General features: G+C 43.3%; 1 protein-coding gene across 2 annotated transcripts in view; it reads right to left on the bottom strand.

Moving 5' to 3' along the window:
• Window positions 1-312: 312 nt before the first annotated feature.
• IL15RA (interleukin 15 receptor subunit alpha) overlaps window positions 313-17,576 on the bottom strand; it is a 48,981-nt gene continuing 31,717 nt past the window's right edge. The window contains exons 3-7 of one of the 2 annotated variants that reach the window (XM_064592101.1): window positions 14,191-14,283; window positions 11,774-11,968; window positions 10,123-10,155; window positions 3,898-3,973; window positions 313-1,282 (exon numbers count right to left, since the gene is read on the bottom strand). In XM_064592101.1, coding sequence (XP_064448171.1) covers window positions 1,153-1,282; window positions 3,898-3,973; window positions 10,123-10,155; window positions 11,774-11,968; window positions 14,191-14,283 — 527 coding nt within the window. In that variant the 3' untranslated portion in view covers window positions 313-1,152. Of the gene's footprint in view, window positions 1,283-3,897; window positions 3,974-10,122; window positions 10,156-11,458; window positions 11,569-11,773; window positions 11,969-14,190; window positions 14,284-17,576 lie in introns of those variants that run through there. The other variant, XM_064592102.1, reaches the window with a different exon arrangement.

The following is a 17,576-nucleotide window of genomic DNA, read 5'->3' as shown; positions in this document are numbered from 1 at the left end:
GCCATCAACGGCTGAGTTCTAGTTGGGGCTGCTCCTCTCCTACCCTATCGCCCTCCGTAAACATTGCCCAGCCCAAGCCGGCATTAATTGAGCCATGTGACCTTGGGCAAGTCAACTTCTATAGACCTCAGTTTTCTCCTCTATAAAATGAGGAGGTGGATGAGGCCCCCGATTTTAGAAATAAATGTTATTAAAAAAAAAAAAAAGAGCGAGCAGTGCAGGGAAAGAGACAGCGGGTATGCCAGGCACACCTGGGCCATAACCTGCCACTTACTGCTTCACTCATGGAAATCTTGTTAGAGAGTCCAAAACTGTGATCTGATCTAGCTTTAGGCAAGGTCTTTTTTTTTTTTTTCTCCTTTTAGAAAGAAAAGCCAAGCTCAACTGTTTGGGACTCTGCATTCCCGCTCTTTCTCCTCTTTTTTATTTATGGCACATTTCTTCTCAGTGATTCTTTCAGTGCATTTTTTTTTTATATTGAAAATAGACATTTTGTTTATACAAGGCACAATTTCAAAATAACAGTTATATAAAATATGTAGATATAATAGGGAGTATAAATAGAAATGCATATACATGGAAAATGTCACTGAGTTCAGTTTCCTTCTTTGTGAATCCTTAAGTGGATTGATGGGGCACGATACCTCTGCTCCCTTTCAGTGCCTGCAGAGCACCTCAGTAGAGGGACAGCGTTTAGAGCTGCAACACTGTTGTCATCCTTGTAGACATCTCTTAAGCCAGCAGGAGACTCAGAATTATCTTAGAGTCTCAGGTGTATTTCTTTTCTCTGTAAACTGCAAGTCAGGATGAGGGGTGGAATAGTCAAGCTGCTAAGCCATCCCAAATAAATGTCACAATGAAATAAAAGGAAAGCCGAGGCCTTCAGCCACTCCCAGGAAAGCTTCAACTGCTGGGATCTGGGGAAGGCAGCCCTACACCTGAGGCCGGGCAGGGCAGGACGGGTCCCAAGCATCCATCCTGAGACTGCAGAGCCTAGGAGGTGTCTTGGCTGGGTGCTGTTGATAAAATGATGCCAAGACGTTTGTTTTATCACCCTGATGGGCTGTTTCCTGGTGCCCAGCTCCTTGAGTCGTTTCCAGGTCCTCTTCGGCTAGGGCAGGGTTGGCGCCTTCGCTCAAGTCTCTGCTGCCCTCAGTCTCCCCCTGAGTGTCCCAGGTCGTGTGGGTAGTTTTCTGCATCCTCCTCTCTGCTGCTGGTTCCCCTAGTCATTGGCATCTCTTCCATGCTTTCCATTTCAACACTGGGTGTCTGCGAAGTTTGCCTGTAAAGCAGATCAGTCAGAGGTTTTGAAAAGAGGAGCGGGTCGCCCTCAGCTTGAGTGAACAGATAGTTCCTGTTGAACACTCAGATGGGGAAAACCTAGCTTACCTCCAGTCACGGCTGGTATTGAAATCTTACTTTGGTATTTTAAGCTGCTCGTCCACCAAAGATTGATCAGTGCTGCTGGAGCAGCTTACCCCCTCTTTTCCAATTCTCTGCTAAAAAGCAGTAGTTCAGATGGCAGGCACAAGAAGGAGAGAGTAACTAGGAGCCTGGCAAAGCCAGACATGATCATCTTGATAAAAGTGATGTAATATTCAGAAAGCTTTTAAAACAGTTTTTGGTACTTGGTATGTGTTTAAAGAAACAAATATATTAATCAGTTCCTGAGTAACCAAGAGTGGGGGAGGCAGAACATCTTATTCCACATGTTTCCCAGTCACTGAAGGACCTGTGTTTTTTGGTCCTGAGTATCTGGGCCAGCAATTTTTTCATGGATTATGTCATCTACCTCTTGAGGATAGGCAACTCTTTAGGACATTTCAAAGTAAACACTTTGAATCCAAAGAAAGCAAAAACACCAATTTGAAGAGATAGCTGCACCCCGTGTTCACTGCAGTATTATTTACACCAGCCAAGATATGGAAGCAACCTAAGTGTTCATTGATAGATGAATGAATAAAGAAGATGTGTGTGTATACACACACACACACACTAGAATATTACTCAGCCATAAAAAATAATGAGATCTTGCCATTTGCAACAACATGCATGGACCTAGAGGCTATAGTGCTAAGTGAAATAAGTCAGAGAAAGACAAACACCATATGATCTCACTCATTTGTGGGATCTAAAAAACAAAAATGAACAAACAAAACCAACAAACTTGTGGACACAGAGAACAAACTGGTGATTGCTAGAGGGGAGGGGCTGGGGCAGGTGAAATAGGGGATTCAGAGGTACAAACTTCCAGTTACAAAATAAGTCACGGGGATATAATGTACAGCACAGGGAATATGGTCAATCATAGTGTAATAACTTTGTATGGCATCAGGTAGTAACTAGCCTTGTCATGGGGGTCATTTCATAATGCATAAAAATGCTGAATCAGTATGCTGCACCCCTGAAACTAATAGGATATTGTATGTCAGCCACACTTCAATTATCAAGTAGCACTTTGAGCTCCTTGGAGTGAGAGCTAAACTATAAATCAGGACTCTAGGCCAATGTACTGAAAATAATTTGCTGAAAGCCAGTTTGTTGAATGACCAATCTACCTAATAACCCATCTGTAAAAAATAAGTTTACAGCAAAGAATTGATTCACCAAATGACCAAGTAGTTATGCTTTTCAGGTTTATCCGTTCTTACAGGTATATTTATCAATATTTCTCTACTATAGTCAGTGAATATTGATATTTTCATCTTATCAGCATATTTATTGGCCATATATACCAAATTTACAAATTCTTGTAAGATCCTATTTTTAATGTCTTAAAAAATTGTGCACATTTTTTAAGTTAATGATAGTTAGTCATTATACTTTTTTAAGAATGTAACTCCAAATACAACATGTCATGTGGAAATTTAGTTATAACAACACTTTGAAAGTCCTTTTAAAAGTCATTTTTTATTTTGCCAACATTTTAGCATTTTGGGGATTGTTTTGACAGATTTTCGAGTCACACATCAACCTTAATGTGCTCTTTCTAAATGATCTATGAGGTTTATGGCATTTCTTTTGGTTGGGATGGTATTAACAGCTTTCAAAGATGGATGTGAATTTTTAGATGACTTTTTCATTTCGGCTTCACAGTAGCATTTCATGGAACATTCATTTTGCCAAAGTGAGGCTCGAAGGATGGTATCATCCTTATACTGATATATTTAGAAAAGAATTCTTTATGATTAGCAGCCAAAAGTTTTGTTTCAACAAATCTGATTTCTCCTGTTCATTGTATGTTGCTGAGGAAGGATCCAGAACAGCCATATCAACATGGAATGCTGGTTACTAGGTTCTAATTGATACAAGTATGAAATTAAGGTGAATATGCCATTTGAGGCTTTAATGAAAATTATAAAAAGGCCTCAAGTTTAGAAAAATAAATAAAAACTGAAATTTTGGCAAGTGGCAGAAACAGTCTTCTCGTCACCCAATGCTGAAATAAGAATTTCAATGATTAGAAATACAAAAGTCAGGCCTACATGAATGAGCACATAAATAAGAAAATATCCCTATATTTAATGAGAACATTCAAGAAAATATATTCATGACTGTATCACAGCAATTGCCATATCCATCAAATTGGTTATTGGGTAGGTTCTTTGCTTCTGAAAAGGAAAGAAAACTTCGTTCATTCTTTTCTTTCCTTGTGGTAGAGCGGCCCCTTGTCACCAGTTAGGTTCTGGCTGCCGTGTCTCCTACTGGTGGCCTGTGGGGGGCCTCCCAGGGCCAGCTCTCCATTGGCCGGTACAGGAGTGAGCGGGTGTGAGAGCCCACCTCAGTAGCCAGGAAAGGGGGTCTTGCTTTGAGGGGGCAGCAGAAACATAATGATGCAGCTCTTTTCTGGGAGGGAAGGAAGAATCCCGTCCTCTGTGATTCCCTCGCGCTTCTCACCTGGATTTTCGGTAACAGACCAGAAGAAGCACCGCACATACTACCCCGAGCACAGCGACAGGTGTGAAGATCGCCACTGCAAGAGAACAGAACAGAGCTGTCCTGCGGAGAGTCCTGGCAGCAGGTTCATGTCTAAGAATCTGAAAACTCTTTACAATTGACAATCCTGCAGAGAGATCCAAATGCCTTCCCAGCCCCAGCTAACTGTTACTGACATTTCTGGAGGTCCACACAGCCCAATCTGCTCTACTTCTGGGCAGAAAGTGCATTCTTTTCCCACCAATACCACCAGTTCAAACCATCCCCTTTCACGTCGTCCCACATCCCCAGCTCCTAATCCATCCTTCCTGGTCAGGGTGACATGGTGATGGGACGAGAGGAGAAAGTAAAGGCCTCAGAGTTCACAAGATGGCAAGGCTGGTCTGCTGCTCAATCCAAAGTCAGAAAATAGTTGTCCTTGGGACCACCTCCCCCTTTTCTTCAACTTCACAGAATCCCCATTTAGAAACAATAGCAGGCAGTGCCATGCTTCTTCCAATTTCATCTTTTTTTTTTTTTTTTTTAAATAGGCTCCACGCTGGGCATGGATCCCAATGCGGGGCTTGAACTCACGACCCTGAGATCAAGACCTGAGCTGAGATCGAGTTGGATGCTTAACTGACTGAGCCACCCAGGCACCCCCATCATTATTGTGTTTTTACTAGCAGCTTTTTATGGTGGAGGAAGAGTGGTAAGGAGAGAAAGGAGGTGTTGTAAAAGGTGTTACGGATAAGAGGAGAGTAAGGCCATGGCTTAGGAGAAGGGAAAGATCCTGTTTGGGCTGAGTTGAAAGGAACAGCCTGGAGTGGTGGGGGCACTTGGAGGTAGGAGGCCAGCAGCTGTAGGGCATTTAAGATTTATTAGACAGGATAGGAAGAGTGGGATCTCCATGTGGAAGCCAGAGGGCTTAGCCCAAGGGCATGGTGAACCTAACTATTTTAAAAACACTTGCATCAATAATAAGCTCCAGGCAGAGTTGGTCAGTTTGCCTCCACGTTGTGAAATCTCCCTGCAAAAATCACCCACCTACCCTACATGAAGGATGACAACCCTGAACATCTGGGGGGGCCAGTGGTCTGACTGTGGACCACGAGTCACATCTCCTAGACTGGCTGTTTGGACCTGGGCCTATACAACCAGCACACGACCTCGTGTACGGGATACATCTCCTATCTTTGCCTTCAAAATACAACTCTATCGAAAAACAGAGAAATACAAGGATGTGGGAAAACACTCAGATTCTCCGCCGGGTACGGAGTACAGTTTTTCTCAAGAGCATTCGGCAACATGGAACAACAGCTTTAGAGAAGACCACACTGTTGACTCTCTAGTCCCACTTCTAGGAATTTATTCCAAGGAAATGGGCAAATACATCCAGGAGTATTCACTGAAGTATTATTTAAAACAATTTTTAAAATGTTAATCTCAATCTCTTAGTAATGGAAAATTAATTAAGCTGTGGTATACCCATACATTGGACTATCATCCAACTTTTAAAAATTATGAAATGAATCTGTATTAACACAGAAAGATGCCTCCAATTACTTAGGTGAAAAAAAACTGGCTGAGATCAAAATGAACCAAAAAATAATCTCCAGTAAGCCATGCGTGTGTCCATAGGCCCAGGACAGCCTTGAAGAATAGATACCAAGGTACTAAGTAATGGTGGGCTTGTAGATAATCTTTATTTTCTTTTTTAAAAAGTTTGCTTTTTCCCTGATATTTTTGAAATGGTACTGTCATCAGAAGAAACAGTAAAGTTGTCAAAACAAAACTACCTGTGCCTAAGTAAATACAAACGAGAATAGAAAAGTCCCAAAGGAAATAACAAGGAAGCATGTCAAATTAGTGAAAAATGTTTTGAATTTTCAGACTTAACATTAATCATTATGACTAAAAACCAGAAATACTTCCTAAGAGATGGTGTGCCCTAGGGTAAACTATTTCTTCCATTGACTAATCAGTTTGTCATGCATTTACTGTCTGCAGAGGGATTTACTGGAAAAGGCCGGTTGATGTCAGCTATAATTTTGCTTTCATAATGCCTCTTCCTTTTTCTTCTGAATGAGAATCACGCCTGCAGACTCCCAATTCCAGAGAGAGAAGAGGCCCCTGAGCCAATGATGTGACAGAGCACTTTGAATCCAGGGACAAACTCATACCCTTGGCCTCATCCTCCATTATATCCAGGCAAACTGGGTAAAAAAAATTGAAACCAAAATCACAAAGATGCTAGGTAAACAAATCAACTGGCAAGTTCCCCCACCGTTTTGTGTTTCCTAGGGTATGCATGGGTTGTAGAAAAAGGAAGAGAGAGAGGTTTGGTGAGCCAGAGGAGAACAGAGGAGGATTTGAGTCAGGGGCGGGGGTAGGGGGTGGGGATGGATTATTGCTCAGGAGGCCGAGAAAGGCCAGTAGCTCCCTGGCTTGACTTCAACCCGCAGTGCGTGTTGGGTCTAAAGCGAAGAAGGTGGCCGAGGCAACCAGTGGCCATTGTTCAATGTGGATGATGAAAAGGTCCTCTGAGAACAGGGTGGGGGAAGGCACCATTCCTTAGCAGTACCTGCAAACTAGATCAGCCAGGAAGTGCTGTCTCTGAGTGCTGGTGTGCCTGCATCTGATGAAGGCCATTTTGAAGTAAGACTATCATTATTCCTGGGCAGTGTTTCTCTTCTGTCTCTTACTGCACTAAGCACACAGCAAGTGTTGGGCTCAGAGTAGGTACTCAATAAATACCTAACTGATTGAATGAAACCATTCACAGTCCATAAGTTAAAGGACATTTGATGTGCCATTTGCTTCTCAATGAGAAATCTGCATTTCATTGCAACTGAGGACCAACCCGGCACAGAGTTAGAACTCAATCTACATTGAATAAACAGAGGAATGATATAATATAGAGCTAGCTCCTATTAAAGGCTGAGCATATCAACTGCAGCAAATCGATTTCAGATATGAAAGATGAGAAGTATAACACAGTCTGAAGAATTAACTCTTCCCTCCTTGTGTCTTAAATGAACATGGCAATGTAAACACTGTCATAGGTGACATTCTGGCTTTTTACTTTACAATCAGGAGTCCTCAGGAATAGCCTAGTCAAAGATCAGATATGGGATATTGGAATAGCTGAATGAAATTATTGCTTAAAAGGACTGCCAAGGGGCGCCTGGGTGGCTCAGTTGGTTAAGCATCTGACTCTTAGTTTCAGTTCAGGTTGTGATCTCAGGGTCATGAGATTGAGCCCTGTATGGGGCTCTGCACTCAGCACAGAGTCTGCTTGGGATTCTCTCCCGTCTGTCCCTCCCCATGCTTGTGCTCTCTCTCTCTAAAATAAATAAATAAAATCTTAAAGGAAAAAAAGCCTGCCAAGTGAGCCTGTAGATACTTAAGACAATGAAATGAAGAATCGCACTTCCTAAACATTTATTAAAATGTTAAAGTCCTCAAATTAACATATTCATTTGCTCGCTCACTATTTATTGAGCATCTACTATTTACCATTTTCTTTTGAACTGAAAAAAGCAACTTTTATAAGTTGTGATAATTTATGTAACTTTAAAAATTGTGATATTGGTAGTTATCAATGGGCTGATGAAAATATTAAGTTAATTAACATTTGCTGAGTGATTATTATGGTAAAGCATCTATATTTGCTTACAAACATGGTCAACCGATTGCTTATTCATGCAGAAATGGCAACACCTACGGATGCCCAAGGAGCCAGCTGGTATCTCTGCCGTTTGTACCTGACAGGGGCAAACTTTTGGGTCTCAGGTAGCTAGGACTGTATATGACAGACTTGGCAGGCACCATCATTAAATGTTTTTAGAAAACTAGCATGATTTTAATTTCAGTTTACACCTTCTTAGCCAATAAAACTTAAATAACACCTAATGAAATAGAACTCATCTTTATTTTTTATTTCTTTGCTAACAATTACTTGATCTGTCTTGTAAGTTAGGTGCTAACATGTTTATCTTGAAGCCCCTGGAAGAAGGAAATCTTACTCACATAACAGGAAAGATTTAAAGTTTTTTGTTTTTGTTTTTTAATCTCTGTATTTCCGCAGTTTCTTGCACGGAGCTATTTTTGCCTATTGCAGGTGTTCAGTTAATGTGTATTACATTATACTTCAGAACTGGGGAGACTTTCTGATATTTTAATCTAGTGAAAATCATAAGCTGGAAAAATGTAAGATGATATCCCATAATAAAGTAGTTGTTTGAAAATCTACTTAGAAAACATGGACCCTCAAATTTTATATACAGGATTTTTTCCTACAGATATACTTGCCCACAGCAAAATGATAGGTTTTCCGATTAATCACTGTTTGTAACATAGTCAAAGAATGTAAACAGTCACATGTCCAAATAGGGGGTTGGCTACATAAATTCTGGCAAATCCATATGGTAGGATTTTTTGTAGCTGTTTTAAAGAACGAAGTGGTTTTAATGTATTGATATGGAAGGATTTCCAAGAGATACCATTAGGTGAAAATGAACAAGGTGCAAAACAGTGAAAATACAATACCTGTTTAGCATCATATATCCTCTGTGAGCTATTTACAGGGTGACTCTCTGAAAGGACACACAGAAATCTGGTAGCAGGAGTTGCTTTCTTCCTGCAAGGGGATTTTCAGTCTGAGATGGGGCTTTTTGCTCTATATCTTTTTGTAATTTGTAATTTTTAAACCCTGTGCAAATATTACCAATTCAAAAAAATGAATAAAAAATGTAAAACTTTGTAGAAAGGTTAATGTAATATGTGACATAGGAGAAAAATTAGGTTAGCTACTTTATTTACTGGTTGCCTCTTAAGTGATAAACATATTTTTGTTTCAGTGTCCTTGTCATTAGTCCCACAGTTTCTCCATGAAAATACTCTCCAGATGGGCTTTTTTTTTTATTGTCTTGCCTTTGCATATACATTTTGATCATTTTAAAAACCATTCTAATCAACTAGCTGCTGAAATGACTAAACCCACTTGGTTGGCCTTTTTTTTTTTAAGAGAGAGTACTTGCACATGAACCTGTGTGGGGGAGGATGCAGTGCAGAGGGAGAGGGAGAGAGGGGCTCCATCCCACAATCATGACCTGAGCTGAAGGAGTTGGATGCTTAACTGACTGAGCTACCCAGGCACCCCTCAATTTTTTTTTCTGGATGACACTTCTAAAAAAAAGATTTTATTTATTTATTTACTTATTTATTTGAGAGAGAGAGAGAAGAGAGTGGGAGTAGGGGGAGGATCAGAGGGAGAGGGAGAGAAGCAGACGCCCCGCTGAGCATGGAGCCAATGTAGGGTGATGCGGGGCAACGTGGGGCTCAATCTCATGCCCTGAGATCACGACCTGAGCTGAAAGAGTCTGATACTTAACCAACTGAGCCACCTGGGTGCCCCTAGATGACACCTGATGCAGATAAAATATAGCCACAAAAATGAGTCATTCTCCAGTAGAAAAACTTGTAAATGGAAAATAGAAATAATTTTTGTCTTACGAAGTTACGGTGTTTTTTTTTTTGTTTTTTGGGTTTTTTTTGCTTCTTGAAAACTTGTCAGACAAAAATCTTAGATTCTTTCTTATGATTGCAATTCTCTCTCCCTTCTCTCTTCTTCCTCTCTCCTCCCCTTCCTTCCTCTCTTTCTTTAATTCTTGCGAACACTTTTCCACTCCCATCCTCACATTCCCTGGGTCATTCACTTTCTCTCCTAGCTTTAAAGTTGTGTGCTTCTTCTGTAAAAAGAAGCCTCTTATATTGAGACATTTGAGCAGCCTTGCTGTGAAGGGCATCATGCTGAAACCCTGTGAAAGATGAATGCAGTTTATGACAGAATAACAGCATTGCAATGACAGTAGTACACATGTGTGGTGTTCTGGTAAGTCCTGTATGCAAGTCCAGCCCTGCTTAGGGGAAGGAGGCTCTTTTGTGATGCGTCAGCTCTCTGGTTCCCACATCAGTAGCCTGACAGGGAGGAGCTACCAATAGTGAGATAAGCAGTCATGTTAGAATCCCATAAGTAGGGTGATCCTATAACTTACTATCTAAACCAAGACACTCTTGAGCGGAGAAGGGGATGCTGCTGGTGGCCAGGCTGGGGCAGCACATAAACCAGGACTGTCCCACCCCCTGTGACTGAGGTCCTCTGGGCATAAACACTGCTAGGACAAGAGAAAAAAAAATACTTACCAGTCACAGCTCCAGAACTGTATGAATATGTACCTGCAGAGAAGAGATTGCAGCTGAGTTATTGCTGTTTCTCAGTTAAGGCACTAGTTTCTCATTAAGGAGGAGGAATTTTGGACAATTTGGTTTCCATCCTAAAGCCTTAAGAGATTGATGGCTGGCAAAACCAAATTCCCTTTAGCAGAGAATAAGGGTAATTTATTTAGATGCTGGGCCATGCTTAAGAATCAAATATGCCCTGTTTGCACAGCAAAGGAAAACATCAACAAAACAAACAGACAACCTACTAAATGGGAGAAGATATTTGCAAGTGACATATCTGATAAGGGTTAATATCCAAAGTGTGTAAGAACTTATACAACTCAACACACACACACAAGCAAATAGTCCAATTAAAAATGGGCAGAGGACCAGATAGACACTTTTTCAGAGAAGACACACAGATGGCCAACAGGCACACGAATGGATGCTCAACATCACTGATCATCAGGGAAAGGCAAATGTGAAGCCACAGTGACACATTATCTTACCCCTGTGAGAATGGCTAGAATCAAAAAGACAAGAAACATCAATTGTTATGGAGGATGTGGAGAAAACACTGTTGGTAGGAATGCAAGCTGGTGCAGCCACTGTGGAAGACAGTATGGAGGTTCCTCAAAAAAATTAAAAATGGAAAAAGCTATATGATTCAGTAATTCTGCCAGGTATTTACCCAAAGAAAACAAAAACACTAATTTGAAAAGATATATGCACTCCTATGTTTATTGCAGCATTATTTACAGTAGGCAAGATATGGAAGCAGTCCAAGTGTCCATCAGTAGATGAATGGATAACGATGTGGTATATATATACACAGTATTACTCAGCCATAAAAAAGAATGAAATCTTGCCATTCAATAACCATGGATGGACGTAGAGCGTATTATGCTAAGTGAAATAAGTCAGAGAAAGACAAATACCATATGATTTCACTTAGATGTGGAATCTAAAAAACAAAACCAATGAACAAACAGACAAAAGCAGAAACAGACCCATAAACACAGAGAACAAACTGATGACAGCCAGAGGGGAGGAGTGTGTGTGTGGTGGTGGTGGGGGGGGTGGGATGGGCAGAACGGGTGAAGGGGGAGCAGGAGGTCCAGGCTTCCAGTGATGGAATGAATAAGTCACGGGGATGAAAGGTACAGCACGGGGCGGGTGGAGAGCATAATCAATGGTATTGTAGTAGAGAAAAACACGCCACGAAGAATCAGCTATGCTTTTACGGAAGATACAGATTACCAAGAACTTTTCCATCCCACAGACTGTGACTCCAGATTGCAGAAGGCTTCCACTGTCCTCCCATATTGAGAGGAGGCAGATATTATTCAGACTGGCAAGCCTCTGCCATGCAGGTCTGTACGGTGAGCCTTGTCCCATCCAGGAGATGGACTTTCTTTTCCAGCTGGGCTGAAGCAGGGCAGAGCACAGAGGTTAGAGGGCAGAGCAGGGAGGCTGTGGCACAGAGCAGCGAGCGGGGGGTTACTGAGTTGTCTGGACTTCAGGTCAGATGGTATAATGCTGTGCAGTCGGCTCACTCGAGGTCTCCACCCGCTTCCCAGAAGCAGCCCACGGGTTGCTGACCTCTCCTAAAGTATGCAAAGCCAGTGCTAACCTGGTGTCTCCTGTGAGGCGGAGGGAGTGCGTTCCAAGGCCTTTGCCGTTGTCTGAGGTAGGGCTTGGGAGGGTTCCTGACTGATCGGCCCTGTGGTTCCTGTAGCAGGAGGCTTTGATGGCATCGGCCTGGAGCCTGGCACAATATCGGGCTTTGTGGCCACTGTGGTGTCTGATGTGGAAGTGAAAGCTGGTTCTGTAGGAAAGCGCAAGATATGGAGAACATGAATATTTAGACTCGTGTCTCTGCTCAGCTCCAGAAGAGAGTGGACTTGATGCTTGCTCTAGTGAAGCCCACCGCGGGCCAGCCCTCCCCCGGCACACTCCTCCATGGCTCTTTGGGAAAATCCCTTAGGTGGGTAACCTGTTCATCCATCTGGAATGGCCACGGGACTTTCGAGAATGCTAGAGGCTCTGCAGCTGTTTATCATGGGGCAAAGTTCGAGATGCCACGGATTTGGGTAGACTCGGATGCTATGGGAGGCTGTTCTCAAAAACCGAGTGCAACTGTATTTGCCAAAGACATCTGGGGTGCGGATTTTCATTTATTTTCTACGTGTTTGCACATGACTTCTGAAATGGGGGGGAAGCCTGAGGTTCAGCCTGACCGAATCCTAGAGAGCGTATTTGAAGGAAGGGTCCTGGTTTTGCGCTGATCGAGGGGAGGGCAGCCCGCCTTGTGTCCAGGCCCTCACTGTCCCTGTCGACCTGGCAAATGGCTGCCCCCAAACTGTGAAGCATGGTACAAGTGCCTCTGTGACCCCAGCACCGTTGGCTGTCTGGCCACGCCGTGTGGGGCTGCTGTCCCAGCCGCTTATGCTGTGAGACGTCCTCCTGCCCCTTCGTCCCCCATCAGTACCTCACACGTACCTCACACCATCCGGGCTGCCAGCACTCCGGGCGCTCTGCAGACAGAGCTCCCCCAAAGCATTTCCATCCAAGTGCCCATGGCCACGTCACCCCGTGTCGGAGATTACACTCCCACGCCTTTCACCTGACCAAGTGTTCCATGCACGAAGGCAAGGCTGGCAGAGACCAGCCTTGATTATTCTCATCAGTTGGTGCACCAGATGTGACTTGGGTCAAAGGGGTTTTGGAATTACTCCAAACTTAAATGTAGTCAGCGCTCAACCATATCCTCCTGTTTGTAGTCAACAAACTACCTAACTAACTAGGAGGAAGCCTCCCTCTGGCCTCGCCATCCCCCCTTCGGCATTGCTACTCAGCTTTGGCTCCCTAAGAACCACCTGGGGAGATTCTAGAACCCTAATTCCCAGGCTGCTCCCCAGACCGCCAGAGTTCCGGGGAGGTCCCCACATGTGTCCACGGTTAGGAAGCCGTGCTCAAGGGGAGGCGAGCCCGAGCAGTGCAGCCAACCGCAGCAGGCTGACTGTGCCGGGCACGAAGGGGGAGACGGGGGTGGGGAAGCACCACACTGGATAACGGGACACAAAAAAATCAGGCGTTAAGTCTAAAGTAAGGCTTCCCTAGGATGTAGGGCACATTGTCCCAAGACATTAGCATTTATGGTTTCAAATTTTCTTAACATCAGGACGGTGCTGAGGAAATTGGGATAGAAGATTAGCTAAGACCCTGGAAATGCGTAACGTTGGCAGCTTTGTGCAGTGCTTCTGTACCCAGCAGCCCCCCGTTGGGGGAACAGTTCTGCATGGGTCCCTCATGTTTCTGCACGTCTTCTCGGCAGAGGCACCGGCAGCCCTCTCTTGGGACTATCTTTCCAAAGATGTTCCTATAGCCTTGGAAGGTACAGACAGCGCCTCACCCTGGAGCAAAGGACAGACATGGTCAGCCGGTTATAAAAGACTCCAGTTTCTTGAACTCAGTATATGTGCTGCCGAAGCGAGCACCAGTTTCTTGAACTCAGGCTTCCTCTGCTATGAAGCAGCCTGCTGGATGTGCAGGCATCTTGGAGGCCCCTCCCCATTGCCCCTGTGGGATACAGAGATGAGGAAATTGAGGCAAACATGCCGAGGGTCCTGCTGCCTGCTGTGCCATGGAAGGAAGAACGTCCTTGGTCTCTGGAGCAGGAACGTCCTGTTTTCCGCCAGCACCCATGACGTGTTGGCGGGCTAACATGTAAGGCAGGCAAAACCGCAGATCCTCCCCAGTTTTGATGAGGAAGCACGTCTACAGCTAAGTCTGATCTGGCATTGTAAGAGTGGGTTTTGAACCATCATTAATTATGTGCAGCCGAAACCTAGCTATCAAGGTTTTAAAAGAGAAAATGATTTAAAAGAGAAAATGAAGCTAATATAATGTTGATGTTAATAAAAAGTGTGTCCTGTTGTTTAAGTTGGCCGTGGAACTCCAGCGGTTGGTCCAAGAATCTGAGGGGCTCACGGGGACCTGCGTGGTCGCAGGGAATGGGAGTCCTTAAAAAGTTTCCAACATCCCTACCTTTTCCAGAAAGGGAGGTGCTCTGTGGCTCTGGGGTCACCCCTGCTGGCACTTCTGTGGAGGATGGCCTTAGGTGAGTCAGGGAGGGGTCTCCTAGAGAGAGGATAACCACATGGCATTCATGAGCCTGAGGGTGGAACCTGGAGTGCTTCACAACCACATAGAAATAAAAAAAAACCAACATATAAATTTAAAATAGAGATATCTGGCTTCCCGGGATAGGTCAGAAGCCCGAGAAATATGCAACAATGTTTCCCAATCTGCAATTCCCAGGCAAATGCAAACAGAGGGCAAACTCTTTTTCTAGCCTTTCAAAAAGACTGCACACATATCAAATGTCTTGTTATTTTCAGTTAGAATGGTATCAATGAGATCAACTCAGTTTTATAATACTGTCTTTTACATGGGAAAATAAATGATTATCAGTAGATTCAGTTGTTTTGTAAGGAAAAAAAAAAAGCATTCCAAGCACAGGAGGTTAGGAAAAGTAATGGAGTTGTTAGTGGTAAAAGGTGAGGATTCTTTGGGCTACATGAAACCTAAAGATCCTCCAGTCTTTAGGTTCTAAAAGTCTATGATCCCAGGTCTCTCCCCCTTGCTTTCTCTACCCCCACCCCCCACCAACCAGTTCAGAGCCTACAACTCTTCCCCATCTTAGATTCATTCACCCAAAGGAATTGGCACTTTGAAGAAACAGTCACTTTGCCTGTGTTGGAAAGCCCTTATTTTTGCCCCTGGATTACACGTACCAGCAGGTGCCCACACTGGACAGAATAAGATGTCTACTCTGTGTCTTTGCCATAGTGTTATTGCTCATACCTTTCGTCACCCAGCTAGCTCAGCACTTCAGTCGCACTTGATGCCATCTGGCACTATGTCCCCCAGCTGAGCGATTCCTTTGCAATAAATAGAAGGCTTCTTCCTCGCCCTGCCTCTGATGTCTGCATGATGTCATGCAGGGGGAGGGGGCAGGTGCACAAAATCAATGAGAAGGTCTGGCTCTTCAAGGAATCCTACAGCAGAGTGAGTTTGCTCTAGAACAACCCCTTTTGTCCACTTCCCCAGGGAGGAGTTGAGAATTTTCACATATATGAGAAAGTCTCTAGCTTGCAGTTGGACATGTACCAAATATGCAATAAACCATGAGTTAATCTTTATTTTTCTAGAGTAAGGACCTTAGTATTCCTGGAAATAGCACTATTGACTTCCACTCCAAGATTGTTGGCTTCTGACATAGTTATCCAGTTGTGGATGGTTCATAAAAAAATAGATTCTGACAACCATCCCTCACATGGGCTCTGGAGTGCTGGCTGGACACCAGACATGGGTGACCAAGCTAAGGGAGTCTCTGCTCCTTGGGTAGCCCCCATTCTTCTGGGTGGGTAACAACAAAGAACCCTAATAATTTCCCTACAGGTTATCTTCTAGGGAGAAATTGGGAAGCTCTCTGGGAAGCAAGCATGCCAAATTCTTGCTACCATCATCTTAAAGGCATATGTCAGAGATATTGTGGGTTCTGTTCCAGACCATCACAATAAAGTAAATGTGGCAATAAAGCAAGTCAAATGAATCTTTTGTTTCTCAGTGCATAGAAAAGTTATGTTTGCACTATACTATAGTCTATGAAGTGGGCAATAGCATAGTGTCTAAAAAAAAATCAATACATATACCTTAATTTAAAAATACTGCTAAAAAATGCTAACCATCATTTGAGCTTTCAGTGAGTCATAATCTTTGCTGGTGGGGGTGGTCTTGCCTCGATGTTGATGGCTGCTGACTGATGAGGGTGGTGGCTGCTGAAGCTGGGCATGGCTGTGGCAATTCCTTAAAATAAGACACTGATGAAGTTTGCCCCAGTGACTGACTCTTCCTTTCACGAATGATTTCTCTATAGCAGGTGGTGCTGTTTGATAGCATTTTACCCACAGTAGAACTTCTTTCAAAATTGGAGTCAGTCCTCTCAAACCCTGCCTCTGCTTTATCAACTGAGTTTATGTAATATCCTAAATCCTTTGTTGTCATCTTAACCAGGAGTAGATTCCATCTCAAGAAACCACTTCCTTTGCTCGAAGCAACTCTTCGTCTGTTCAAGTTTGATCATGAGATCGCAGCAATTCAGTCCCATCTTCAGGCTCCACTTCTAATTGGTTCTCTGGCTGTTTCCACCTCATGTGCAGTGACTTCCTCCACTGAAGTCTTGAGCCCCTCAAAGTCGTCCATGAGGTCCGGAATCAACTTCTCCAAAACTCCTGTGAATGTGTATATTTTGACCTCTTCTTGTGAATCATGAATGTTCTTAATGGCATCTAGAATGGTGACTCCTTTCCAGAAGGTTTTTAATTTACTTTGCTCAGATCCATCAGAGAAATCACTGTCTGTGGTAGATATTGCCTTATGGGATGTATTCCTTAAATACTAAGACTTGAAAGTGGAAATGACTCCTTGATCCGGGGACTGCAGAATGGATATTTTTTTTAGCAGGCATGAAAACAATATTAATTTCATTTTCATCTCAATCAGAGTTCTTGGGTGACCAGGTGCATTGTCAATGAGTAGTCATATTTTGAAAGGAAACTTCTTGAGCAGTAGGTCTCAACAGTGGGCTTAAAATATTCGGTAAACCATGTTGTAAGCAGATGTGCTGTCATCCAGGTTTTGTTGTTCCCTTTATAGAGCACAGGCAGAATAGATTTAGCATCATTCTTAAGTTTCCTGGGATTTTCAGAATGGTCAGTGAGCATTGGCTTCAATTTAAAGTCATCAGCTGCATTAGCCCCTAAAAAGAGAGTCAGCCTGTCCTTTGAAGCTTTGAAGCCAGGCATTGACTTCTCCTCTCCAGCTGGGAAAGTCCTAGATGGGCTCTTCCATACTAAGGCTGTTTTGTCTGCGTTGAGGATCTGTTGTTTAGTGTAGCAGCTTTCATTAATTATCTTAGCCAGATCTTCTGGATAACTGGCTGCTTCACTTTGCACTCTTATGTTATGGAGATGGGTTCTTTCCTTGAAGTGCATGAACCAACCTGTGCTCGCTTCAAGCATTTCTTCTGCAGCTTCTTCACCTCTCTCAGCCTTCATGGAATTGAAGAGAGAGCCTTGCTCTGGATGAGGCTTTGGCTTAAGGGAGTGTTGTGGCTGGTTTGACCTTCTATTTGGACCCCTAAAACTTTCTCCATATCACCAATAAGTCTGTTTTGTTTACTTACCTTTTGTGTGTTCTCTGGAGTAGCACTTTTAGTTTTCTTCAAGGACTTTTCCTTTGCATTCATAACTTGGCACAAGAGGCCTATTTTTTCGCCTATCTTGACTTGACATGCTTTTTTCACTAACCTAATCATTCCTAGTTTTGACTTGAAGAGAAAGATGTGATTCTTCCTTTCACATGAACCT

Source organism: Mirounga angustirostris, unplaced genomic scaffold (genome assembly GCF_029215605.1).
Source record: "Mirounga angustirostris isolate CCGP_5_RB_7025 unplaced genomic scaffold, mMirAng1.0.hap1 SCAF_5, whole genome shotgun sequence".
NCBI lineage: Eukaryota > Metazoa > Chordata > Mammalia > Carnivora > Phocidae > Mirounga > Mirounga angustirostris.
The sequence above is the reverse complement of the archived record's forward strand: the minus strand, read 5'-3'. Positions and strand labels throughout refer to the sequence as shown.